The sequence below is a fragment of the Scardinius erythrophthalmus genome (genome assembly GCF_964197995.2).
Source record: "Scardinius erythrophthalmus genome assembly, chromosome: 14".
NCBI classification, from domain to species: Eukaryota; Metazoa; Chordata; class Actinopteri; order Cypriniformes; family Leuciscidae; genus Scardinius; species Scardinius erythrophthalmus.
In genome coordinates this window covers 1,348,486-1,375,985 of record NC_138234.1, presented here as the reverse complement: position 1 = coordinate 1,375,985, position 27,500 = coordinate 1,348,486, and the positions used below count along the sequence as shown (strand labels likewise).

Here is a 27,500-nt window from a genome sequence, read left to right as displayed (position 1 = left end):
CTGGAGCGCACTGAAGACCTGTGGCTGCGGGTCAGGAAGGATCACGCGCCTCGACTCGCTCGACTGTCGCTGGAGAGCCGATCGCTGCGAGACATTCTGCTGCACGGTGAGACATGATCAGTGTGTGTGTGTGTGTGTGTGTGTGTGATCTCCGTCTGACTCCACTGTCTCCTCAGGAAAGCCCAAGCTGGGCCGTGAGCTGGGCCGAGGTCAGTACGGTGTGGTGTATCTGTGTGACAACTGGGCCGGGCATCACCCGTGTGCGCTGAAGTCTGTGGTTCCTCCTGACGACAAGCACTGGAACGACCTCGCGCTGGAGTTCCACTACACACGGTAACAGCACTGCGCCCCCTGCTGCACTGGAGACACACACACACACACACACTGCTGCACTGGAGACACACATACACACACACTGCTGCACTGGAGACACACACACACTCACTGCTGCACTGGAGACACACACACACACTGCTGCACTGGAGACACACACACACACACACACAGTGCTGCACTGTAGACACACACACACTCACTACTGCACTGGAGACACACACACACTGCTGTGCTGGAGACACACTGCTGCACTGTAGACACTCACACACACACTTCTGCACTGGAGACACACACACACACACTGCTGCACTGTAGACACTCACACACACACTGCTGCACTGGAGACACACACACACACACACACAGTGCTGCACTGTAGACACACACACACTCACTACTGCACTGGAGACACACACACACTGCTGTGCTGGAGACACACTGCTGCACTGTAGACACTCACACACACACTTCTGCACTGGAGACACACACACACTTCTGCGCTGGAGACACACACACACACTGCTGTGATTTTTATTATTCATTAAATTTATTATTTTTAATTTTTTAATTTATCGATTCCCTAATTTTGATTCCAATAAGGTAAAAAAAACTGAAATATTCACATTTTGTCTCATTGCAAAACATGTAATTGTCTCTGAATATCATGAACAGAAATCATCAGGCTAAAGAACACTTACACAAGGAGCGTTTATCATAGAAAAACAACTAGCCTAACTTATACAAATGTAAAGCATTATTAAATTATTATAGAGTCTCTCGCGCTTCAATGGTCTAAAGTCATATTGAAATGCTCACAAAGGAATCGAAAATAGGAATCGAAATTTTAATTTAAAAACAAGTATCCGATTCCTGACCTCAAGTATTCTGGAATCGATTTTCGATTCCCAATCCTAAACAGTCGTTGAGTTTGGTATTATTGTTGAATGAATCATTTCATTTCTCATGTCTGTCAGGTCTCTGCCGAAACACGAGCGGTTGGTGAATCTTCATGGGTCGGTTATCGATCACTCGTACAGCGGCGGCTCCAGTATCGCCGTTCTGCTGATCATGGAGCGATTGCACAGAGATCTCTACGCGGGCCTGAAGGTACCGACACACATCTGTCTGTCTGTGGTTCTGTCTGTCTGTGATTCTGTCTGTCTGTCTGTCTGTCTGTCTGTCTGTGGTTCTGTCTGTGATTCTGTCTGTCTGTCTGTGGTTCTGTCTGTCTGTCTGTGGTTCTGTCTGTGGTTCTGTCTGTCTGTCTGTGGTTCTGTCTGTCTGTCTGTGGTTCTGTCTGTGGTTCTGTCTGTCTGTCTGTGGTTCTGTCTGTCTGTGATTCTGTCTGTCTGTCTGTCTGTCTGTGATTCTGTCTGTGGTTCTGTCTGTGATTCTGTCTGTCTGTCTGTGGTTCTGTCTGTCTGTCTGTGGTTCTGTCTGTGGTTCTGTCTGTCTGTCTGTGGTTCTGTCTGTCTGTGATTCTGTCTGTCTGTCTGTCTGTCTGTGATTCTGTCTGTGGTTCTGTCTGTGGTTCTGTCTGTGATTCTGTCTGTGATTCTGTCTGTCTGTCTGTGATTCTGTCTGTGGTTCTGTCTGTCTGTGATTCTGTCTGTCTGTCTGGTTCTGTCTGTGGTTCTGTCTGTCTGTCTGTGGTTCTGTCTGTCTGTGGTTCTATCTGTCTGTGGTTCTATCTGTCTGTGGTTCTGTCTGTGATTCTGTCTGTCTGTGATTCTGTCTGTCTGTCTGTCTGTCTGTGGTTCTATCTGTCTGTGGTTCTGTCTGTGATTCTGTCTGTCTGTGATTCTGTCTGTGGTTCTGTCTGTGATTCTGTCTGTCTGTCTGTGGTTCTGTCTGTCTGTCTGTGGTTCTGTCTGTCTGACTTTGGTTCTGTCTGACTGTTGTTCTGTCTGTCTGTGGTTCTGTCTGTCTGTGATTCTGTCTGTCTGTCTGTCTGTCTGTGATTCTGTCTTTCTGTCTGATTGTGGTTCTGTTTGTCTGTCTGTGGTTCTGTCTGTGATTCTGTCTGATTGTGATTCTGTCTGATTGTGGTTCTGTCTGTCTGTGGTTCTGACTGTCTGTGGTTCTGACTGTCTGTCTGTGTTTCTGTCTGTGGTTCTGACGTGTCTGTCTCTCTCAGGCGGGTCTGGTTATGAAGGAGCGTCTCCAGATTGCTCTGGACGTGGTGGAGGGGATCCGGTTTCTGCACGGTCAGGGTCTCTTGCACCGGGACATCAAGCTGAAGAACGTTCTGGTGAGGAACCGTATCTGACCCGTTTCTGATCCGCATCTGATTCGGGTCCGGGTCTCTGAGACAAGCTTCATAACGCTGGGATTGTTCTTCTGTGCAGCTGGACAAACAGAACCGGGCCAAGATCACGGACCTGGGCTTCTGTAAACCTGAGGCCATGATGTCCGGAAGCATCGTCGGGACGCCCATCCACATGGCACCAGAACTCTTCACAGGTCCGAAAACACCCGATCTCTGTGTGATTCTACAGAGTGAACCAGTCAGTGAATCAACCCAAGAGTCATCTGTTTATTATCAGACTGAATCAGTCAGTGAATCAACCCAAGAGTCATCTGTTTATTATCAGACTGAATCAGTCAGTGAATCAACCCAAGAGTCATCTGTTTAATGTCAGACTGAATCAGTCAGTGAATCAAACTCAAGAATCATCTGTTTAATATCAGACTGAATCAGTCAGCGAATCAAACCCAAGAGTCATATGTTTATTATCAGACTGAATCAGTCAGCGAATCAACCCAAGAGTCATATGTTTATTATCAGACTGAATCAGTCAGCGAATCAAACCCAAGAGTCATCTGTTTATTATCAGACTAAATCAGTCAGTGAATCAAACTCAAGAGTCATCTGTTTAATATCAGACTGATTCAGTCAGCAAATCAACCCGAGTCATGTTTATTTTCAGACTGAATCAGTCAGCGAATCAAACCCAAGAGTCATCTGTTTATTATCAGATTAAATCAGTCAACGAATCAAACCCAAGAGTCATATGTTTATTATCAGACTGAATCAGTCAGCGAATCAACCCAAGAGTCATATGTTTATTATCAGACTGAATCAGTCAGCGAATCAAACCCAAGAGTCATCTGTTTATTATCAGATTAAATCAGTCAACGAATCAAACCCAAAAGTCATATGTTTATTATCAGACTGAATCAGTCAGCGAATCAACCCAAGAGTCATATGTTTATTATCAGACTGAATCAGTCAGCGAATCAACCCAAGAGTCATATGTTTATTATCAGACTGAAACAGTCAGCGAATCAACCCAAGAGTCATCTATTTATTATCAGACTGAAACAGTCAGCGAATCAAACCCAAAAGTCATATGTTTATTATCAGACTGAATCAGTCAGCGAATCAACCCAAGAGTCATATGTTTATTATCAGACTAAATCAGTCAGCGAATCAACCCAAGAGTCATCTATTTATTATCAGACTGAAACAGTCAGCGAATCAAACCCAAGAGTCATATGTTTATTATCAGACTGAATCAGTCAGCGAATCAACCCAAGAGTCATATGTTTATTATCAGATTGAATCAGTCAGCGAATCAACCCAAGAGTCATATGTTTATTATCAGACTGAATCAGTCAGCGAATCAAACCCAAGAGTCAATATGTTTATTATCAGACTAAATCAGTCAGTGAATCAAACCCAAGAGTCATATGTTTATTATCAGACTGAATCAGTCAGCGAATCAACCCAAGAGTCATCTATTTATTATCAGACTGAATCAGTCAGTGAATCAAACCCAAGAGTCATATGTTTATTATCAGACTGAATCAGTCAGACAACTCACTTCCTCACTGAATCAACTCAAATGACTAAACATCAGTAGTATGTTTAGTTAAACAGGTTATTAGTTAACATTTAAAAATAATTAGTCATCAATGTTCGACTATTAGAATTTAAAATAAATTAGCATGTTTAAAAATGAATGATCAGTTGTGCATGATGCAATTTTTTTATTAATAAACAAGTTTATTTTGAAGTATAAAGTTTGAATATGTCTAACTGGCAAATCAAAATGAATGGAACGCAAAAGCCCCATCGGTTTGAATCTTGGACTGATTCAGTCAAACGGCTCACTGAATCGATTCAAATGACTCAAACGCGCACTGAATCGATTCAAATGACTCAAACATGCACTGAATCAGTTATCATGTTCAAGAACTGTTACTGTGTGATGTGTTTTTGATGAACGAAATGGTAAAAATTATTCATACATTTAGTAAAAATAACTAAAGGAAACTAAAGAAACTATTTCACTATTTCAAAAATGTATTTACATTAATACATAATATTTTAAGGACAGATGCACGATATATTGATATCTTATCAGTAATCGACTGTTTTTAAAGTTTTTTTCATTAATTGGCATTCATTTATGTTGTATATTAAATAGTTAATGCTCTTTTCATCTGTTTTATACATTTAGATGAGCTTTACTGTCATCTGACACTCACTTAAATCCTTTAATATTTAAAAAAACTTGAATCATTTAATAACGCAGTAAAATATTTTAATAACAGTCTGTAGCAGATCTGACAATGATTACATTGTAATTTTTTGATGCTTACATTTAATTTTAACATTTAAAATGACTGACTTCAGTGTTTTGTTTTTAATTTATTTTGACAAAATAATGTACGACTTTGATATTAGACCATAAATTTAGTTTTTAAAATATCGGACCATAAAAAATAAAACGTTTTTAAAAAAAAAAAAGCTATTATTTATGGTAATTTTTAATATCAGACCATATAAATTATTTTTAAAATGATTTGAATTTTGATTTGATTTGAAACTAATTTTTATTAAGTGATTTACAATGTAGGCTATACAAATTTATTTTAAAAAATTAATAAAAAAAATATATATACATTTTATACAATAAAAATTATACATTTTTATGGTAACTTTTAATATTGGACAAGGAAAATGACTGTCAAAATATCAACTTTAAATTAAATTTTTTCAATAAATTTAAATAGTTCTGTTTGTTTCCGGCAGGAAAGTACGATAACTCCGTGGACGTGTACGCCTTCGGGATTCTCTTCTGGTATCTGTGCACCGGCTCCGTCAAACTCCCAGAAGCCTTCGAGAAATGCTCCAGTAAAGACCAGCTGTGGACCAACGTCAAGAAAGGTCAGAGTGCTGTTTCTCCTTCTGCTGTGAACTCTGGGTAAATATCGGCACATGCTGATTGGCTCACGAGTCTCTCTGCGTTTCAGGCTCCCAGCCAGAGCGTTTGCCCTGCCCCTTTTTTTATTCAGAATTGCAAGATATAAACTCGTAATTGTGAGAAAAAAATGTAAACGTAAGGGAAAAAAATCCAAAATGTTATCAAAAGATAAAAAGTCGCAAATACTTTTTACATTTAGTCAGATTTGCGAGATATAAACTTGCAATTATGAGTTTCTAACTTGCATTGTGAAATATAAACTCATAAATGAGAAAAAAGACATAATTGCGAAATATCAAGTTGTAATTACCTTTTTCAAATTTTTTAGTCATAATAGTGAGATATAAACTCAGTCGTGAGAAAGTCAAAATTATGATACAAAATTCGCAATTATAATTTTTAATTAAGAATTGCGAAATATAATCTCGTAATTGTGCGAATCTTTCTCACAATTTTAACTTTTTTCTTTTTTTCTCACAATTGCAAGTTTGTATTTCACAATTCTTAATTAAAAATTTGTCATAAAAGAATTAAAACGTAATTGTGAAAAAAAGATATGTCAAAATTATGATACAAAATTCGCAATTATGATTTTAAATTAAGAATTGCGAAATATTAACTTGCAATTGCAGAAAAAAAAGAAAAAGTTAAAATTGTGAGAATAATTTGCACAAATACAAGTTTATATTTCGCAATTCTTAATAAAAAATTTGTAATTGCGAAATTATGTATCATAATTTTGACTTTTTTCTTTTTTTCTCACAACTGTAAGTTTGTATTTCTTAATTCTTAATTAAAAATTTTAATTAAGAATTGCGAAATATTAACTTGCAATTGCAAAAAAAAAAATTAAAATTGTGAGAAAAGTTTATATTTGGCAATTCTTAAAAAAAATTGTAATTGCGAAATTATGTATCATAATTTTGACTTTTTTCCTCAATTTTCCTCAATTACGTTTTATTTCTTCAAGTCGGAATTGTGAGATATTTTTCGGCTGTTTCAGGCTCCCGGCCGGAGCGCTTGGCCTCGTTCGATGAGGAGTGCTGGCAGCTGATGGAGGCCTGTTGGAACGGAGACCCTTCCCAGAGGCCTTTGCTGGGGATCGTTCAGCCCAGCCTGCAAAGCATCATGGACCGCCTGTGCAACGATTCTGACCAAAAGAGCGGCAACCTCGAGGACTCGAACTGACACGTTTCCCTGAGCGAGACGAGTGCATGAGTGTGCAAAAAAACAGACGAATGTTGTTTCTATGCCTATGAACAAACATGATCACGCGTGTCATATTCATCGTAGATCCTCTAGATCCGGAGAGATTTTACATGTAGTCGAGTTTGCGTTACAGATGAACTGAAGCAGTCATTTTTAGATGTGTTTAAACTGGTTTACATTATTCCTTAGATGACATTTTTTAATAAAATGATTTGACCAATTCACTGCTGCACTGGATTGATTTACTGTGTGTGTGTGTGTGTGTGTGTGTGTTAAAGTGATTGTTATACAGTCTGAAATGTGTGTTAAATGTTAAAACACAATCAATACATCAGTATAGGCTCATATTTTTGTGTATTATTGGCTAGTTTATATGATTTGTTCATTTGAGGTGTCTGAAAATATTTCCCATAATAAGTCAGTCTGAGGCGAGAGATGAGACTTTTCCAAAACTATTTGACAGTAACTTGTGTTGTTTTAACGTTTATGTAAATAACAGCAGTACAAACACAGAGATGTAGGAGGCTGAATCCAGCTGCTTACTCGCAGGTCCGTTCAAGCAATGCAATGGCGATTCTAACTGAATTGTCACCTCTGTCAAATTCATGGTTCCATAACTTCATAATGCTACTGTAAACATGTCTGCAAATCAGAAGGTCACCAGTCAAGCACACTGGGTATGAGACACCAGTGAGACGTTTAATGTACCCTCAAAGGCAGCTGGGATATAGCGCCACCAAATGGGCCAACAATGCAATTTCTCTTGAAACTTTGTCACATTTGTCAAATACATGGGTCCATACCTTCATAATTTTACAGTAAAACTGTCTGGAATTCGGCATGGTGACAGTCATGCACACTGGGTATAAGGCATCAGTTCAACTGTTAACATACCCTCAAAGGCAGCTGAGATATAGCGCCACCAACTGGGCCAACAATGCAATGGCTCTTCCAAAGACAACTTCATGGGTCCACAGCTTCATAACGCTACAGTAAAAATGTCTGCCATTTTAATGATGATTGGGTATAAGGTCCCAGTGCAACTTTTAACGCCCCCAACAGTGTAATGGCTCTTTTGTCAGATTGGGTCCACAACTTCAAAATGGTAAAGTAACCAACAATGCAATGGCTCTTTCAAGTCAATTCAATTTACTTCAAACTTTCATTTGTATAACGATTTTCACAATACCATTTCAAAGCAGCTTAACAGAAAATGCATGTTTCCATGTTATAAAAACCATTTAATGAGATGATGTCAGAAAGCAGTTTAAGCCAAATTAGTGTGCATTTTAAAGCGATGATAAAATAATATTTCTGTATAATCATCCATGTTGTTCTGGAGTTGGTGTTGGGTCATCTGAAGTCTTCATAAGAGGCCTGAGCCAAGCTGGAGCCGGAGCATAACCTCTAGTTACCTCGTGAGATTGAAACGTGTTTTTACTCAATTGATTTACTAATTATTGCACATGTCATCCTTTGAATGAATTAAAGAATGATGTGATTATATATTATGTACCTTTATATTTTTACAGTTATTTTCACCATTTTCGCTGAAATATCAGTGTTATTTGCATTTCAAAATAGTTTATTATTTTGAATAGCTCGACTTTTCTGAAGTGAATTTGTTGAGGAGTGCAAAATGTAAAAGACTTTTTTAATGACAAAATGATTTAGGAAAAGCTTCACTGTAATGAAAATATGTTTTGAATGTTGTAAACATTATTGGTATGGAAGCCCATTTCTGCCACATAAGAAAAAAAAAAAATGCTTTTGTAAATGAATTATGACATTCAAAGTCATAATTATGTGATGAAAAGTCAAAATTTTGAGAGTAATAATTGACATAAATAGAAATTATGAGTCAAAATTGACCTAAAAAGTAATAATTACGACATAAAAAGGAATAATTAATGTTGAAAACTTTGTCATAATTATAAGATAAAAAGTTTAAGTGAACTTTGTCAGAATTGTGACTGTCAGAATTTAAAAAGATCCATTATTACTTAGGTCATAATTACAACTTGTCATTATGACTTATGTCATTATTAAGATTTAACAAAGCATGATATTTTTTCTAGAAATGGGCTTCCATAACTAGTACATTTTACAAGAGAATAATATTTCAGTATTTCTACTTAAAGATTTAATGTTTAATTCATTGTGTTTCTTGCCATCACTTTGTAATTATTTGCGATATTTACTAGAAATTTCAGAGTGACAATTGTTAAACCCTCCAATGGAAATATTAAAAATTTATATATATATTTTTTTTTCATTTCACCACAAGAAAAAAAATGGGTCACATTACAACTGTTTTTACCAATTCAATGGCTATAAAATAATAATTATTAAAAATACAAAAAATAAACAAAATAATATACTGTAATAACGATTGTACTGTACAAAAAATTTAGTAATAAAATTAATTTTAGTATTGTAATTTTATGAAAATGAAATGAATTAAGTAAATAATTACACATTACAGTAACACTAAAACTAGAGATGCTGAAGAGAATGCAAGTGTTTCTGGAAATGCAAAACTCAAAAGTGCAAGTTAATATTTAGGAGTTTGCCTAAAGTTTGAGTGACAGCTTGAGAAAACAAATGAGGCGTTAAATATTAAAAACAGTTTTACTTCAAGTCAGTGTTTTACAAAGTTTCCAGCCGTGTTTCCAGCTAAAACTGGTTCCAGTGATGAGACTGAAACAAATACAGTAATAAAGCACAAGCATATGAGTATAAAACATGTCTGTACAGCAAGATTCTGACGCGTTTGTTATCAAAAGTCCAAAAATGACCCGTCTGGAGTTTTGAGCAGCACACAACAGTGGCAGTGGCGTTTGCATTTTTACACAGTCAAAGCGGACATTCTACCACGGAATTAAAAAAATTAGGCAATTGCGACTTTTTATCTCACAATTCTGACTTTTTCTTTTTTTGAGATGTGAGAAAAAAGTCTGAATAGTGAGATATAAAGTCGCAATTGCCTTTTTATTTTTTAGTCGGAATTGCTAGATGTAAACTCGCAATTGTGAGAAAAATGTAAATGTAAGACATAAACGCGAAAAAACTAAATTTCATCAAAACATATGCTGCGATTACTTTTTAAATTTAGTCAGATTTGCGAGATGTAATTGAGAAAAAAATATGAATTGCGAAATATAAAGTTGCAATTACCTTTTAAATTTTTTGTGTCATAATTGTGAGACATAAACTCACAGTTGTGAGGAAAAAGTCAAAATTATGATACAAAATTCACAATTACGATTTTGTATTAATAATTGCGAAATATAAACTTGAAATTGTGATAAAAGTTATATTTCTAATTAAATTTATTATAAATTATATTTATAATAGTTTATAATTGTGAGTTTCTAACTCTCAATTGCGAAATATAAACTCGTAATTATGAGAAAAAAGTCAGAATTGCGAAATATAGTTGAAATGACCTTTTTTATCTTCTAGTCATAATTGCAAGATGTAAACTCGCATTTGTGAGAAAAATATCAATGTAAGATATAAACTCGAAAAAAAAAAATTTGATCAAAAGATAAGCCGCAATTACTTTTAAATTTAGTCAGATTTGCGAGATATAAACTCGTAATTGAGAAAAAAATATGAATTGCGGAATATAAAGTTGCAATTACCTTTTACATTTTTTGTGTCATAATTGTGAGACATAAACTCACAGTTGTGAGGAAAAAGTCAAAATTATGATACAAAATTCACAATTACGATTTTGTATTAATAATTGCGAAATATAAACTTGAAATTGTGATAAAAATTAAACTTATGAGTTATATTTATAATTATATTTATTATAAATTATATTCATAATAGTTTATAATTGTGAGTTTCTAACTCTCAATTGCGAAATATAAACTCGTAATTATGAGAAAAAAGTCAGAATTGCGAAATATAGTTGAAATGACCTTTTTTATCTTTTAGTCATAATTGCAAGATATAAACTCGCAAGTTGTGAGAAAAAAAAAAATCACGAGATACAAAATTCACAATTACGTTTTTCAATTTTTTTTATTCCGTGGCGGAAACGAGCTTCCATACGGACGGGTAAGACGAATCTACAGCGTGTGTTCTGTGTGTGACGTGTTAGAGATCTGTACAGCACTGCGACAAATGTTTAAATTCACATTTCAGACCATTGCTAATCTATAAAATACAAAGGTTTTCATTCAAAAGGTTTTAAACGTGAGTCTTTTTAAAAGTTTGTATAAAAGTGTCCCCAAAATGTACAAAAAGAGCGAGTATCAAAAGTGTGTTTCTCCTCCAGTGGGACGAAGTCAAGGCTCTGCTGGTGGAGAAGGCTTCAGTTCAAGGCTGGAGTTCCCATCATCCTTCACTCTTCGCTCAGTCCTTTAGCGCGATGTAGGAGATTCCCTGATATTTTCACTCATTTACAAAAAGTCAGTGTTGTTCCGATGCGGCGAGAGGACGAAAGAAATAAAAAAGTGCTTCACTTCAAGTCTGTAAACAAAACTGTAAAAGCGCCGACTCTCTTCAGCGTTTGGCACGGAGAATCAGATCGGCTGTGAAACGTGGGACAAATCAGACTGGGACAGAAACAGGAAGATTGTTCCGCGCCTCTTCGTTCCCTCGTCGCTCATTAGCATCTGCAGAGAAACACATCGCGGTCACGCATGGATGGGCAAAGTGTGTATGATGTCAGGTGACCAATGAGAGGGCTGATGATGTCAGCAGAAAAAAGAACGTTAAAATTCTAAATGTAACTATATACAATGACAAAAATATATAACATTCTCTCATTTTAGTAAATCGTGGCCACGTTCAACTAATTCGTTCCTTCGTAAAACGTGCTGACGTATTAGCAAGTCGCGGGAACGGATTGTTCGTTTGCCGCCAAGAGATCCATACGTTTTTCTCCATAAAATCTCAACTGCGCGATTTTTTTAAATTTAGTCGCAAAGTTTAACTATATTATCGTCCAGCTTTTTATATAAAGTTCAGTATACAGTATATTCAACTTAATTCGCATACAAGCGATATATGCTATATAGCTAATCTCAACTGTGCCGCTAGCGGGACGCTCGGCGCTCTTTTTTTATTGGCTTTTTTTCATATCACATATTTAAATAATCATCATAAATTAGGTATCAAAATTCATGATTCAGAAAGCCGTTTTGAAATTGGACGTTGTGTTACCATGGAAACGGTACTTTAGCGGTCTCCTCCCCTAGTGGGCGGAGTTCATATTACAGAAGTTATTTTAACTACTTTATAACAAAACCTTTTCTAATCTTGACAAAACACATATCGACAGAAAGGTCTGAGTCACAAGGTTTCATATTTTGTGATAGAAGTAATATTTGGACAGTAATGTATTCATTTGTTACAGGAGAATGCATCAAAACTAAATTCAATGCGATGTCACCCGGTGGATAGTTTTGGTACAGCGCCTAAAATTAATTTCAGAGTAAAAATTTTGTAAAATAGATATTTTATATAAAATAATACCTAGTTTAGTACAGTACATTTGATTTACAGTAAATTTAAAATTCCATAACTTTCCATAACTTGATTTACAGCCTTTTAAGTTCGGATTCGCATTTTCTCGTCTATTCTCAAAAAGAGAGGTGACAGTTTAGGGGTTAAGTAAGTCGTAAAACGTAACTATATTATCTAATAGCTCTTCATATAAAGTTGATAATTTATAATATTATGATATTTATAAGGAAGTCAAACTTTTTTCGCATCTTTACAGTAAACTCACGTAAAGCGCTATATACTATACAGCAAATCTCAACTGCTAGATTTATATTGTTTATATCGTCTCAAACTGTAAAGCTATCACTCACTCGGATTCGGACGAGTCGTTGTCGAGTGTTTTCATTGGTCCGCTCGCTGTCGGATGATCCCGCCTGGCCCCGCCCCCTCGACCCTCGCGCGAGGAGGCGGAGTCTCCCGACAGCTGGTTGTGTATGCGGTTGATGGCGTTCCTCTCGGCGATGGGCGACAGCGGCTTCTTCTTCAGGATTCCTGCGAGTCACGGTCACACGTTACAATGCGCAATCGTCACCGGATCGGGACTAAAGAGTGTTGGGCTCGTTCAGACCTTTGTGCGGCGGCGCGCCGGTGTTCGGTACACTGGGCAGCAGCAGAAGCAGGTTTTCCGTCCCAGCATCCTCTGGTTTGGGAAGAGTCTCCGCCTCCACCGCTCCTGGCTCCGCCTCCCACACATCTGACGGACAGAAGCTACGTCAGACTATACGGTACACTCGCGGAAAGCGACATATTATATAGCAAATCTCAACTGTGAGTTTTTATTTAGTCACAAAATGTAACTAAATTATCGTCCAGCTTTTCACACACAGACACGCTAACAGAAGCCACGAATGGCGTGAACCGCGTCGGTCGTACCATGTTTGATGGTGCCGCTGGTGGCCAGATTTTCCCAGCATTCCTCCTGCAGGAACTCGCCCTCGTCTTCCTCGCTGTCGGACGAGTGTGTGGACGCGTACGAGCCGCTCTGATCGTCCTCCAGCTCCGAGAGATCGCTGTCAGAGTCGGAGTCGTGATCTACACACACACACACACACGCGCGCGCGGAGGTTAAAGTGAGTGGACTGTGAGAAGTACACGTGTGTGTGTGTGTGTGTGTGTGTGTGTGTTTACCGTCCATCTGCTGTTTGTCCTGGAACAGTGTGTTGTGTTCACTCAGACTCAGGCGGCTGCTGTTCACATCGTCTCCACTGAAACAAAACAACAGTTTTTAATGAGTCTTTTGTTTCTTGCTTTCCTGTTCAAATATCTAAAAATATGATCCGTTAATATAAATGTATTTGAGAAGCAACATTGCTTTAAAGAGCTCGAGAATTTAAAGCACAGACGACAAAACTGCAGCGCGCTTATAATAAACAGAATGGTACTGTGCGTTAGTGTGATCGCTAATACATTATCGTTATCATTATAGTTATGGTTGTAGTTATCGTTATAGTTATCATTATAGTTATATTTATAGTGTAAAGTGTGTGTGTGTGAGAGTGTGTGTGTGTGTGTGTACCGGAGGCTGAAGGGCATGTAGTTCTGATGAGTTTTGCTGCTCTGGGTTCCGTTCAGAGACACACTGGACTCGGCGAACGGCAGGTGATACAGACGCCCGTCCGCATAATTACTGTTACAGACGAACGCCTAACAGACACAAACACAGACAATAACTACAATAATAATAGGCATGATATAGGTCTAAAAATATAAAAACTCTTTTAGCATTTGAAGCTAAATATAGCAGTGCTATTTATAAACTATTATATTATTTATTTTAATATATGATTGTTTGTATTTTCAGCATAAAGAGGTTTTCAGTAGTGTGTGTTCTGCAGTGTTATGGTCAGGTGACTCACGGATGGTTTGGATTTGATCAGGTGATCGGGCCGTTTCTTCCCGCAGCAGTAGCGCATGGCGTCTCTGGCTTCTTTATTAAACACCACGCGGAAGAAGAAAATAAACGGGCCCTGAAAACACAAACACACATGTGACTGCATCAGAACAGAAGGGTAGGGTGTTGCTAGGGCGTTACTAAGCAGATCGAGGTCTGATGACATCACTGTACCTGAACGCAGCTGAATCCTGCGAACAGATAGTGGAACAGAATCATGTCACTGTTGACCGACAGCAGGGCCAGAAGACACGTCACCGTCACCAGGAACAACACGGCACACGCCGTCCGCAGACCCGCCCTGCACACATGCACACACACACACACACACACACACACACAGGTTTGTTTTGCTATACTTGTGAGGACATTCCATAGGCATAATGGTTTTTATACTGGGCAAACTGAATATTCTGTCCTCTTACACTAAACCTACCCCTAAACCTACCACCTATCACACACACACACACACACACACACACACTTACCCTACCCCTAAACCTAACCATCACACACACACACACACATACACACACACACACACACACACACACACAGGTTTGTTTTGCTATACTTGTGAGGACATTCCATAGGCATAATGGTTTTTATACTGGACAAACTGAATATTCTGTCCTCTTACACTAAACCTACCCCTAAACCTACCACCTATCACACACACACACACACACACACACACACACACACACACACACACACACACACACACACACACACACACACACTTACCCTACCCCTAAACCTAACCATCACACACACACACACACACACACACTAAGCCTACCCCTAAATGAACCCATCACAGAAACTTTATGCAACTTTAACCCAGTGTAATACCCACAACGTCATTATATACATTTCTGTCCTCATAAATCCCAAAAAACAAACACACACAAACACACACACACACACTTCAGGATTGAGTGTGAAGGACACTCACACCGGCGCGGATCTCTTCTCGCAGCTCTTCTGTCCGCGCGAACACAACGCTCTCGACGCCATGATGTACAGGAACACGTTCATCTGAGGGAGAAGCACACACACTTTCACACACACTGTTGTAGCCGTTTGTCTATTAATAAGTGTTGTATTGGAGTTTATTTATTATAAGTTATGAATTTGTTTATTATTATTATTATTATTTTGGGTTAATTATCATGACGATCAGTATTTGTGCTAAATCTGCACAGATTTGGCTTTTACACAAACTTCCCCAGCAAAGTGAGTGAACATAATAAGTAACACGCCTGATTGGCTCGTGATCTGACAGTGTTTCCCGCCATAGCTGATTTTTACCCGCATTTGGCGGATGTTAATTTCAAATACTCACGGACACGACGAACGCGACGGGTCCCGCAAAGCTCCAGATGAGTGTGTCGTAGAGCGAGAGCCAGCAGAAGTCGGGGTTCCCGTACCCCTCGGGGTCGAGCCCAACCGCGAGCCCTGTGATGAAGGCCGGGACGCCCCAGCCGATCAGGTAGTAGAAGCGCATGGGGCCGAAGTTGATGTCGCGCAGCTCGTTCCTCATGCGGTGCACGTGCAGGGCCTCCAGGAACAGCCAGGAGAACACACACATCCAGGAGAAGTGCAGCAGGATGGCCATCACTGTACAGAGGAACTGAGGGAGACGAGATGTGTTACACACAGGTACATACACACACACACACACACACACACACACACACACACACACACACACACACACACACACAAACACACACACACACACACACACACACACACACACACACACACACACACACATTCACTCACTCACTCAAATACTCACTCACTCACATACTCACTCAAATACTCACTCACTCAAATACTCACTCACTCACTCACTCAAATACTCACTCACTCAAATACTCACTCACTCACTCACTCACTCAAATACTCAAATACTCACTCAAATACTCACTCACTCACTCACTCACTCACATTTGTACAAATTTGTACTCACTCACTCACTCACTCAAATACTCAAATACTCACTCAAATACTCACTCAAATACTCACTCAAATACTCACTCAAATACTCACTCACTCACATTTGTACTCACTCATTCACTCACTCACTCACTCACTCACTCACTCACTCACTCACTCACTCACTCAAATACTCACTCAAATACTCACTCAAATACTCACTCACTGAAATACTCACTCAAATACTCACTCACTCACACACTCAAATACTCACTGAAATACTCACTCAAATACTCACTCAAATACTCACTCAAATACTCACTCAAATACTCACTCAAATACTCACTCAAATACTCACTCACTCACACACTCAAATACTCACTCACTGAAATACTCACTCACTGAAATACTCACTCAAATACTCACTCAAATACTCACTCAAATACTCACTCACTCACATTTGTACACATTTGTACTCACTCACTCACACACTCAAATACTCACTCACTGAAATACTCACTCACTCAAATACTCACTCAAATACTCACTCAAATACTCACTCAAATACTCACTCAAATACTCACTCACTCACATTTGTACACATTTGTACTCACTCACTCACTCACTCAAATACTCACTCAAATAATCACTCACTCAAACACATACACTCACACACTCACTCACTCACTCACAGTCTCCCACATATTCACACACACACACACACACACACACACACACACACACACTTACTCACTCACTCACTCACTCACACACACTCTCAAACACACACACACACACACACACACACACACACACACACACATGGGTGGTGTGTGTTACCGGGTTATCGGCCTGATTGATGCCCAGGATGAAGATGAGGTGTGCGATGAGGAGCGCGAACGCCCCGTTGTTGACGATGCTGGTCTTGTTGCTGCTGGCGGCCCGAAGGCAGGAGAGGAAGACGATGGTGAGGAAGAGGAAGCCCAGCGTCACGCCCACCGAACTCCACGTGATCAGCTTCACCGGCAGGATCTCTCCGTTCTGAAGCACACACACATGTTTGTTCAGCTCTTCATTCGGTTTTCTCTGCTCAGACAGCAAAATAGTGTCGGCCCAGATCAGGTACGTGTGGATTCCAGATGTTCCAGATGTACCAGATGTGGGCCGGATCTGGGCCGACACTTTTATTTTGACGGCGCTGAGAACGACTGAACACACAGCGCTCGCATTCTCCTGTTCATTAGTTTACGATCTGTCTAATGGTCCTATAATACGTTATTAGATAGAACTGTTATACAAAGAAAATAGACAGTAATGAAAAGTTATTAGCGTATGCCGTGTGTTTGATGTCCAGTGTTGCTGAGCAGAAATACATAATCATGTTTCTCCTGATCTCCTCAAAGTTGTGTTGGATTTTCTCCTCAGTGTAAAGGTTAAGAGCTTCATCTATCCATGTTTTACATGTTCATAGAGTTAGTTAGTGGAGTAAATATATTGGCAATAAACTGTGTTTACACAGCTTTTTTTTAAATGGCGGGTGCTGGTGTTTCGCGTGCGTTCGGCCAATCAGCGAACACTAACGGATAGCGCTGGTTTAGACCGACTCTGAAGTAGGGGTAAATTAGTTCCTCCAAAAGGAGTTCCTAGAACTAAAATTGTTCCTAGTTCCTGCGGTACGAACACGCCAAAATCCCGGAACTTCCGTCAATAGTTCTAGGAACTATGAGAAGGTTCCTCTGGAGCGAAAGCCCCTGATGTTGCAGTCTGGGTGAAAAACTTCACACAACTATCTAGAGTCACAGTCAACGTGTTTATGTCTATTAGAGCTGGGGAATAATGCTCATAATGAATAATGTAAACAGCCACTACAAACACCCTTTTCGTACTTTATGAATGATTGTTTTACAGAAGGTTTAAGTGGTGTGTGTAAGGCATTGGAAGCCAGCAGATTACAGATGTTTCTAAAGCATGCAGTGCCATCTGCTGTTAAAAACTAAATTCAGAATCGTTTCGAGAGAGAATCGCGATGCATTCTGAAAAATTGGAATCGATCCAGAATCATTTCTCGATTCACAATGCATCGATATATTGTCCCAGCCCTAATCTATCTATCTGCCTATCTCTATGTCTATCTGCCGCTTTTCTGTCAACCTGCTGTCCGTTCCACACATTTACATACCTTTCCACCAAAAAAGGTGGTTTGGGGCTAAAGAAAACAATGTTTTTTCAGGTTGTCACCAAATAAAGAAACTCAATCTGACCTGAGGATACAACAAGACTAGATCTGGAAGTAAACAGGAAGTACCTGATTCTGAAAGTCATCTTCATCAAAATTCCTCATCCGGAATTCAGAATCCCTGACAACATTCAAAAGACAGCTGAAAACCCATCTCTTCCGTGAGCACGTAACCTCATAAAAAAAAAACTTTCCCTTTAAAACCTCACTTATCGGGCTTATGCTACTCTGAATAATGCCTGAACTTTGTGTCTCAAACACTACTTGCGTTGTTTTTGCCTCCTCATGATGACTCATAATCTCATAATGATTTAGTCCTAATTTGTAAGTCGCTTTGGATAAAAGCGTCTGCTAAATGACTAAATGTAAATGTAAACTACACAAGACTTTGTTGTAAGCAGGTTATTATGGTTCGATTGGGTGTCACCTCTCGGCGTGAGATGTCCATGAGCACAGCGAAGCTGGTCATGTGGTAACACTGGCAGCTGATGTGTGTGCTGTTCCTGAAGACCACCTCACAACCCTTCGAGGACCAGCCGCCCGGACCGCCCGTACTGCACACACACACACAAACATCTTATATTTACAAATTATATATGAAGTGTTTGATAAGAAGTTTTTAGGTGTTCTGAATGACTGACAGGGTGTTCCTATGTGGTTGCTAAGCATATATAAATATATATATACACACACACACACACACATATGAGTATTTATCATGTAGGAACTCACAATTATGCAAGTACATGAGTATTAATCATGTAAGTACTCACAATCATATAGTATATGAGTATTAATCATGTAAGTGCTCACAATCACGCAAGTATATGAGTATTAATCGTGCAAGTACTTGCAATCATGAAAATATATGAGTATTAATCGTGCAAGTATTCACAATCATGTAAGTATATGAGTATTAATTGTGAGTACTCACAATCATGTAAGTATGAGTATTAATTGTGCAAGTACTCATAATAATGCAAATATATGAGCATTAATCGTGCAAGTACTCACAATAATGCAAATATATGAGCATTAATCGGGCAAGTATTCACAATAATGCAAGTATAGGAGTATTAATCGTGCAAGCACTCACAATAATGCAAATATATGAGCATTAATCGTGCAAGTACTCACAATAATGCTAGTATAGGAGTATTAATCGTGCAAGTACTCACAATAATGCAAATATATGAGCATTAATCGTGTAAGTATTCACAATAATGCAAGTATAGGAGTATTAATCGTGCAAGCACTCACAATAATGCAAATATATGAGCATTAATTGCGCAAGTACTCACAATAATGCAAGTATAGGAGTATTAATCGTGCAAGTACTCACAATCATGTAAGTATATGAGTATTAATTGTGCAAGTACTCACAATAATGCAAATATATGAGCATTAATCGTGCAAGAACTCACAATAATGCAAGCATTTGAGTATTAATCATGCAAGTACTCACAATAATGCAAGTATTTGAGTATTAATCGTGCAAGTACTCACACTATGGAGTGGTTCCAGAACACACAGATGGGTTTAGAGCGCTCCTCAGTGGTCACCAGGCGGAACTGCACCGTGATTGGTTTATCCAGATTGTGCTGCAGTAACTCCTCGTTATCATGAACCGTTATACTGACTACAGGAGTGTTGATGACCGGACGCTTGGGAACCCTGAACATACACACACACACACACACACACACACACACACACACTCACACAGCGTTAGATCAGTGAATCAGTGAGTCTCTCAGTCACTCATCTGGTCCGCTCTCACCTCAGGCTCCTCTTGTCCGTGTCGTATCGCTCGGGTAGCAGCGCCGCTAGGCTGTGGAAGATGATCACACTAGCGATGGCGTCCTGCTCGCGCTCCTCCGGGTGCCGTCTCTTCCGATTGACCGTGTGGTTCCTGCCGGGCTCTGTGATTGGCTCGCTGTGGTGCCGGTGACCTTTGCCCTCGGGGGCGGGGATGAAGACGGAGTCGGGGAGAGTGACGGCCGTCTCCAGGTCGAGTGGGCGTGGCCCGCGCAGAGACTGATACCGCGGAAGTTTGGCTCCCGCGAAATTCATCTTCTCCAAACGATCGATGGAGATGACTGGAATTACACATGCACGAGTCCTTATGCAATACCAAAACACTCAAACTTAGGGCTGCCCCCTAATAGTCCACTAACCATAAGTCGACTAGAAGAGGTTTGGTCAACTAAGATTTTATTAGTCGGTTAGTCGCAGAAAAAAACAACTGTACAGGAAGTGGTGAAATCACACAGTCTCTTGATAAATCGTTAACGGCAGGAAATCCAAACATTTGCCTATCATTCATTCACCTCAAATATGGCTAATATCACTTTAAACATGTAAGTAGTAGCAACTTTAAAAGTCTGTTCGCTCTAATGCTAACCTAGACAAATGCACACTATTATTAGGCGCATATTGAAGTGTTTGTGTGGAGAGTGTGTTTACTGCATGACACACACATCACTGCATTTAATTTAAAATACTCCCTCATTTTTGGTCATACAGATAAGAGTAATGCAAACTGGAAAGGGTCTACTTTTATTTCTTTAAACTCACAATAACAACAAAACGTTGTGCTTTTGTAAAATAATTGTGCTTTCTGCCGTCTCGGTCTCAGTGAACTTGAGCACATCACATGAACCGAAACTCAGTGTATACTTGCCTCACAGACGTGAGAAATATATCTACAGAAAGCTTGAAATGTCTACATTTGATTGAACAGATTCCAACAGAAAATAAATATTCTCAGATTATGTAATCCGTATGAAACGTGCATATAGGCACCGCGTCCACTACTGGGAGATGACGAGTCAGCATTGTGACTTAATCTCTGCAGCCGAAAACAAAGACAACATTACCAATACATTATTTAAATGTTTAGACCGTCTTCTTCTCCTGTTTTTTTTTCATGACACATTCATAATCATTACATTTGCCGGTGTGCCGTGGCAAGCTTTATGTGTGCATGTGAGCGCTGATTAGGCTCTGTATTTTATATAGAATTAAAGGCGCATTATTATGATTTATGTCTTATTAATATAAACGCGTGATTAGTCGACTAATGGCATAAATGAACGACTACTAGTCGACTAGAATATTTTCTAGTTGAGGGCAGCCCTACTAAAACTATATCACAGAAGACACCACTAATGCCAGACAGATTTCACTGAAATGTTGTGTTGTGATGGATCACACGTCTATAACTGACTGAGAGAGTCAGTGGGCGTGGCCTGTGGTTCTTCAGCCAATCAGAAACACTGATTTTGCACGTCTATGTTTGCTGACGGGAGGAAGTGTGTGTGCACGCGTGTTCTGACCGATGTTGGGCGTGACGATGGTGAAGGGGCTCAGGTAGGTCTTCCTCATGTTCTGGGCGAGTGTGTTGGTGTACTCCTCGAACTGCTGGAGCAGTGACGCCGTGCCACCCTCCGTCTGCTGGATGAGCTCCCAGTGCCCGCGCGTGCCCGTCGATAGGATGGCACTGCCCACCTGCATCAGGTGCTAATCAGAGACAGAGAACAGTCATGGTGAAGAGAGTCAAGCTAGTGCTGGGTGGTGTGACCAAAAATTTATATCACGGTATTTTTCATGACTGGGTGTTAACCACATGTTCTACTGAGTGAGAGAGGAAATACTGCAGTAGACTGACTTTAATTTACATGAGTGAATATTGTAGAAATATTCCACACTAGTATTTAATACAGGTTTGCAGTGTTTATATAGATGCACCAGCAGGAGGCGCTGTAAAACTCAAAAACCTTAAACTCAACCTAAGAGTGCTATCCAGTGCTTAAGTATTCATTTTATAACGTGACGAGATTTCGGCCTCCGTGTGCTCGCTAACACAACACGTTAGCTAAACGCTGATATAAAGCGTACCTCGTTGAACAGCACGTCCTGCGTGGCGCTGAGGTTGAAGCCCTGCTGCTCGTTCTCGTGTCGCAGGATCGAGCGCGTTAGCTGATACGCTAGCTTCACGTCGCTGCCGTAGAACTTGCTCGCGTTCCTCGTAGCGTTACGCAGCAGAGCCGCCGTGTGCTGGACGCTAGCGGAGTCCATCAGAGACGCGTTGCGCGCCAGACGCTCCGACTGTGGACACGAACACACACACACATGAGGATGATGCAGTGACGGTTGGTGTGTGTGTGTGTGTGTGTGTGTGTGTTTTTGTGATTTATGTGGACAGGAATTTGTATAATGACATGGGTATTACACTGGTATTATCAAGAGCTTGTGTGTGTGTGTGTGTGTGTGTGTGTGTGTGTGTGTGTGTGTGTGTGTGTGTGTGTGTGTGTGTGTCTCTCACCAGTGTCTTGAGTGTACTGAAGCTCAGGGATGTGCAGTTGAAGAGGTTGGGAGAGAGCGTGTGTGTGTGTGTGTGTGTGTGTGTGTGTGTGTGTGTGTGTGTGTGTGTGTGTGTGTCTCTCACCAGTGTCTTGAGTGTACTGAAGCTCAGGGATGTGCAGTTGAAGAGGTTGGGAGAGAGCCAGCCCTTGTGTTCGTCACAGTGTCGGATCGCGGTTCCTGTGCAGAAACAGAAGCACTTCCTGTGTGAACTAGAACCAGCGGCTTCAGAGGCCATTAGTTGGCCGATTATTTCTTAGATTAATCGGATTAAAAAAAGCCCATTACTTATGTTTTTGGACATCACCAACCCTAAAATTTACATGAACACGATTTATAGATTATCAAGACAGAATATGCTAATCAGTGACTATAAGATAACTCCACATCAGCTTCATAAATCCATCAACTAACCCTTCATAAATGTCCTGTTGCTTCTACTTGAGTCTCTCCATCTTTCTGACTCCGGTTTGAACATAAAAGGCTAAAAGTTTTTGCTAAAATGTTCAGTGCGTGTGAGTGCAAGCTGTTGAAGCTCCGCCCCCTGAGCCGGGAGCAGCAGCTCATTTGCATTTAAAGGGACACACACAAATACCCTAAAAAAATGAAAATTTTGACATGCTATATAATAATATCTGTGGGGTATTTAGAGCTGAAGCTTCACACACACACTCTGGGGACATCAGAGACTTATTACAGGACCCTTTAAACGCTGTTTGGTTCTCACCGATGGATCCTTTCGGACACGAGACGGCGGCCGGTAAACCGAACTTGGTCCTTGGCCACCAGATTCCCTGATCGATGGCCTGAGGACAGCTGTCGTAGATCACTGCAACACACACACACACACACACACACACACACACACACACACACACACACACACACACATGTGACTGGAGGAATTCTGGGAAGGGTCACTGAAAAAGAGCGTATGATGGGTTTGAGAGTCTGACCTTCGCAGCCGCTGGACGAGACCTCGGCGAACGGGTTATCGCAGCGGTCACACTGGCGACCTATGACCCCTGGCTTACACTGACACTGACCCGTGACCCGGTCACACGCGCGAGAGAACGAGCCCACGGCGTAACACTCGCACAACACACACACGTCACCTGACGCGGGCCGGAAGTGATTATCCTGAGGAGAGGAACCACACGTAACGAACGATCAGATGTGTGGCGGTAGTGATGCACTTTACAGGTTTTAGAGGGGAATTTCGTATAAATCTTGGATTTGCTAACGTTTTAGATAGAAGTTTAATATAACATATAAAAAATAATATTAAAAAAATAAATTATAAAATGTAGCAATATAAAATAAAACAATATATATTTTTTAAATAATTTATTAAACAATATAAAACTAAAATAATAAAAAAATATTATTTTTACTAAATACTCAAATTTTAAAATAAAATATAATAATAATAAATGATAAAACGTAGTAATATAAAATAAAATTAAATATTTTTTAAATAAATTACTGTTTTTATTTTATGTTTAATTTATTTTTACAATATTAAATAAAATGACAGAAAAGAAATAAATTGTGGTCTATTAAACAATATAAAATGAAAATAACAAGAAAAATAAATTGTATAATTCGTTAAACATTAATATATTAATATAATACAAAAAATTACATAAAATTTATCAACCAATATAAAAATAGAATAACCAAAAATAAACTGTACAAATAATTAAACAATATAAAAAATAAATCATACTAAATAAATAAAAAATGTATTAAACTTTTTTAATTTTTAACTTTTTTGATTAAACAATATTAAAATTAAATAATAGAACAGAAATATTTTGTAGTCTATTAAACAATCTAAAATGAAAAACATTCAAATAAAATAATATAATACAAACAATTACGTTCAAATGTATCAACCAATATAAAAATAGAATAACAAAAAATAAACTGTACAATGATTAAACAATAAAAAAATAATGTAATAAATATACATATTTTAATTTAAGATTTTTTAATAAATCTGGTAATATTGTATTACATTATTTAAATGTAGATTGTTTAATAAAATACTATACAAATAATGGAGCAAAATAAAAATTAAAATAATATAAATAATCTAAAATTAATAATAAAATATTTATACGATTTATTAAACAATACAAAAATATAAATAATTAATTTATTGAACATTTTAAAATTGAAAATAGTAACTAAAGAAACATTAATAGTTTCATAATGTGTTTGTGATTTAAAAATCACTTTATTGTATTTTGTCGCGTTCCTTCGTTACCTTGCAGCGACACACTCCGCTGGTCTTGTTGCAGTCGGCGTCGAATCCTTTAGCCGTGTCACAGTTACACGGACCACATGACTTATCCCCCCACCATCCGCGGGGACACGGCAGGTCCGTCCTGACACACACACACACACACACACACACACACGTCAGTACACACATCACTGCCACGGATCATGAGCGCCTCTGGAAACATCTCCTACTTTTTCTGGCAGTACTGGCCGAAGAAGCTGCTGGGACAGGTGCAGGTGTACCCGTGGGCGGAGCTTATCTTCCTGCTGCATGCTGATTGGTGCTCGCAGGGGTTCAGTGCGCAGGCGTCAGTGCAGTTGGTGCCATAGTAACCTGTTCACAAACAACATCAAGATATATGTGTGTACATTTTAACCAGCAGCCTTCCTCTCTCTCTCTCTCTCTCTCAACACTGAGTGATTAAACTGCAGTTCATCCACTGGCCACTAGAGGCTGCAGAAGAGGGTCATTACCCATAATCCCCCATGTTAATATATCCAACTTTACAGCAGAAACACATGTTTACAGTCTGGGGCTAAAAGTGGTGTTGGTCTATAAAGCTGATGTTGCCCTTCATGACGACTGTGAGGGGGGGATTATTAATAACTCATCTGTTTAAATTATATTAAGCCTTAAAGTTCTGCATAATTAAGGGCGTGGCCACTTGAGTGACGGGTGGATTGCCGCTGATGTCACTGCTAGCCATTTGTCTGCTAGCGTTAGCCTCACGTCACCTCAGCTAATCCGCCTCGCTGCATATTTTCGTTTATCCGGGAGTGACGCGCGGCCAAGATGGCGACGGCCGGCTCCGCCCACTTTGGGCTTCAGAAACACTACGGGTGACGTCACACACACTACGCCCAGTGTTTTACACAGTCTATGGTCTATATATGATATATTCAGTGAGAAACGCGAGTGTGTGGACTGACCGGTGTGGCAGCGGCAGGAGTGTGTGTCCCAGTCGTCTCTGCACTCGCTGTGTTCGGGACACGGGTTCGATCCGCAGGCGTTCGGTAAACTGCAGCCCGACTCCACGTTCAACACCTGAGCCTGATGCATGCTGGGAAACACAGGAGCCGAGGGGGACTCGCCCAGACGCAGACCCTGCGGAGGATCTCAGAGTGAGTGTGTGTGTGTGTGTGTGTGTGTGTGTGTATGTGTGTGATGACCACATGTGTGTGTGTGTGTGTGTGATGACCACATGTGTGTGTGTGTGTGTGTGTGTGTGTGTGATGATCACCTGAACGCATCCTCTGAATCCACTGAGGACTTTATTCCTGCTGTCTGTGACGCCGCCGACACTCAGAGTCTTCAGTTTAACTCCTCTTAACTTAGAGTCCAGATCCATAGATGCCTGCACACACACACACACAAACACACACACACACACACACACACACACACGTCAGGTGTCTGGCAGTCATGTGACGTCTCTCCTCAGTATAGGTGTGTGTGTGTGTGTGTGTGTGTGTGTGTATTACCTTGTACAGGCCGTGATCGAGGCTCAGAGCCGCCGTAAGGGAGGCGGAGCCACGGAGCTCCAGCAACACGTGATGCCATTGGCCGTCGCTCACCGTGACATCATCAACACGAGACACGGCGGAGTCCTCGCCGCGCTGGACCGACGTCACCACACACCCCTCCCTCAGCTGACACAAACACACACATACACACACACACACACGAACGTTAGAGAGACCCTGATGACATCACCCTGCACAACAGAAATGCTCATCCAATCAAACGCTTGCCCCGCCCCCTTAACGTCACCTGACACCTGACGTCACCTGACACTTGCAACTCATTTCTGTTTTATATACAATGTAAATGTAATGTACATATGTGCATTAGTTATAATTAATTCATAAATATTAAAATAATTAATGTATATTATATAGTATATTCTTAAACTGTTCAATAAAGCAAATGTGTTAATTGTTGAGCCCCACAGGATTATTTAACAATAAACATTCTTGGTATAATGACAAATATTAAACATTATAAAGTAATATATCTATAACACTATCAGACAAAAACAAAACATTATATATAAAATATATAAATGATTTATTATTATATACTTATACATTTAAAAAAATAATATTAATAGTATATTAATTCATATATTGTAATTTACATAATAATATATTTTCATTATTTTTTAATAATATTTAAAGGAGAACTCCGGTCAATTTTAACATTGAGCTCATTTTTTTGTACATTTGGAGTGCTGTCAATACAGAGAAAAACGACAAAAAACGGTGTTGCCTACACCATGTTATAATATTTTTAAAATCTGCACCTTGTTGACTTCAATGGGGCAAGTACTAAACCTGCTTTTAGCCTCTTAACATCCTTGATGTGTCATTACAAGTGCACAGGTCATGTGAGTGATTCCTTCAGAGTGAACACGGTGAATCTGACTGCAGTAGATGTTAGAAATATGAATAAAAATGAAGTTAATTCAGCCAGCGCAAATACCTGTGTTTA

General features: G+C 39.5%; 2 protein-coding genes across 3 annotated transcripts in view; one reads left to right on the top strand and one right to left on the bottom strand.

Moving 5' to 3' along the window:
- Window positions 1-6,981, top strand: part of dstyk (dual serine/threonine and tyrosine protein kinase) — a 44,019-nt gene extending 37,038 nt beyond the window's left edge. The window contains exons 8-14 of one of the 2 annotated variants that reach the window (XM_081383963.1): window positions 1-106; window positions 177-333; window positions 1,311-1,443; window positions 2,474-2,587; window positions 2,685-2,799; window positions 5,378-5,512; window positions 6,553-6,981. The exon at window positions 1-106 is cut by the window's left edge and continues 24 nt beyond it. In XM_081383963.1, coding sequence (XP_081240089.1) covers window positions 1-106; window positions 177-333; window positions 1,311-1,443; window positions 2,474-2,587; window positions 2,685-2,799; window positions 5,378-5,512; window positions 6,553-6,737 — 945 coding nt within the window. In that variant the 3' untranslated portion in view covers window positions 6,738-6,981. The remainder of the gene's footprint in view (window positions 107-176; window positions 334-1,310; window positions 1,444-2,473; window positions 2,588-2,684; window positions 2,800-5,377; window positions 5,513-6,552) is intronic. The other variant, XM_081383964.1, reaches the window with a different exon arrangement.
- Window positions 6,982-12,588: 5,607 nt separating this feature from the next.
- The window catches only part of celsr2 (cadherin, EGF LAG seven-pass G-type receptor 2), a gene marked incomplete at its 3' end in the record, with an annotated part of 66,552 nt that continues 51,640 nt past the window's right edge, over window positions 12,589-27,500 (bottom strand). The window contains exons 10-32 of the mRNA XM_081384160.1: window positions 26,492-26,659; window positions 26,251-26,364; window positions 25,940-26,114; window positions 25,202-25,343; window positions 24,993-25,113; window positions 23,677-23,860; window positions 23,448-23,549; window positions 22,806-22,900; window positions 22,256-22,465; window positions 21,694-21,877; window positions 20,136-20,454; window positions 19,862-20,029; window positions 18,783-18,909; window positions 16,960-17,160; window positions 15,521-15,808; window positions 15,131-15,213; window positions 14,347-14,473; window positions 14,138-14,248; window positions 13,798-13,925; window positions 13,410-13,486; window positions 13,155-13,313; window positions 12,850-12,975; window positions 12,589-12,773 (exon numbers count right to left, since the gene is read on the bottom strand). Coding sequence (XP_081240286.1) covers window positions 12,589-12,773; window positions 12,850-12,975; window positions 13,155-13,313; window positions 13,410-13,486; window positions 13,798-13,925; window positions 14,138-14,248; window positions 14,347-14,473; window positions 15,131-15,213; window positions 15,521-15,808; window positions 16,960-17,160; window positions 18,783-18,909; window positions 19,862-20,029; window positions 20,136-20,454; window positions 21,694-21,877; window positions 22,256-22,465; window positions 22,806-22,900; window positions 23,448-23,549; window positions 23,677-23,860; window positions 24,993-25,113; window positions 25,202-25,343; window positions 25,940-26,114; window positions 26,251-26,364; window positions 26,492-26,659 — 3,594 coding nt within the window. The remainder of the gene's footprint in view (window positions 12,774-12,849; window positions 12,976-13,154; window positions 13,314-13,409; window positions 13,487-13,797; window positions 13,926-14,137; window positions 14,249-14,346; window positions 14,474-15,130; window positions 15,214-15,520; window positions 15,809-16,959; window positions 17,161-18,782; window positions 18,910-19,861; window positions 20,030-20,135; window positions 20,455-21,693; window positions 21,878-22,255; window positions 22,466-22,805; window positions 22,901-23,447; window positions 23,550-23,676; window positions 23,861-24,992; window positions 25,114-25,201; window positions 25,344-25,939; window positions 26,115-26,250; window positions 26,365-26,491; window positions 26,660-27,500) is intronic.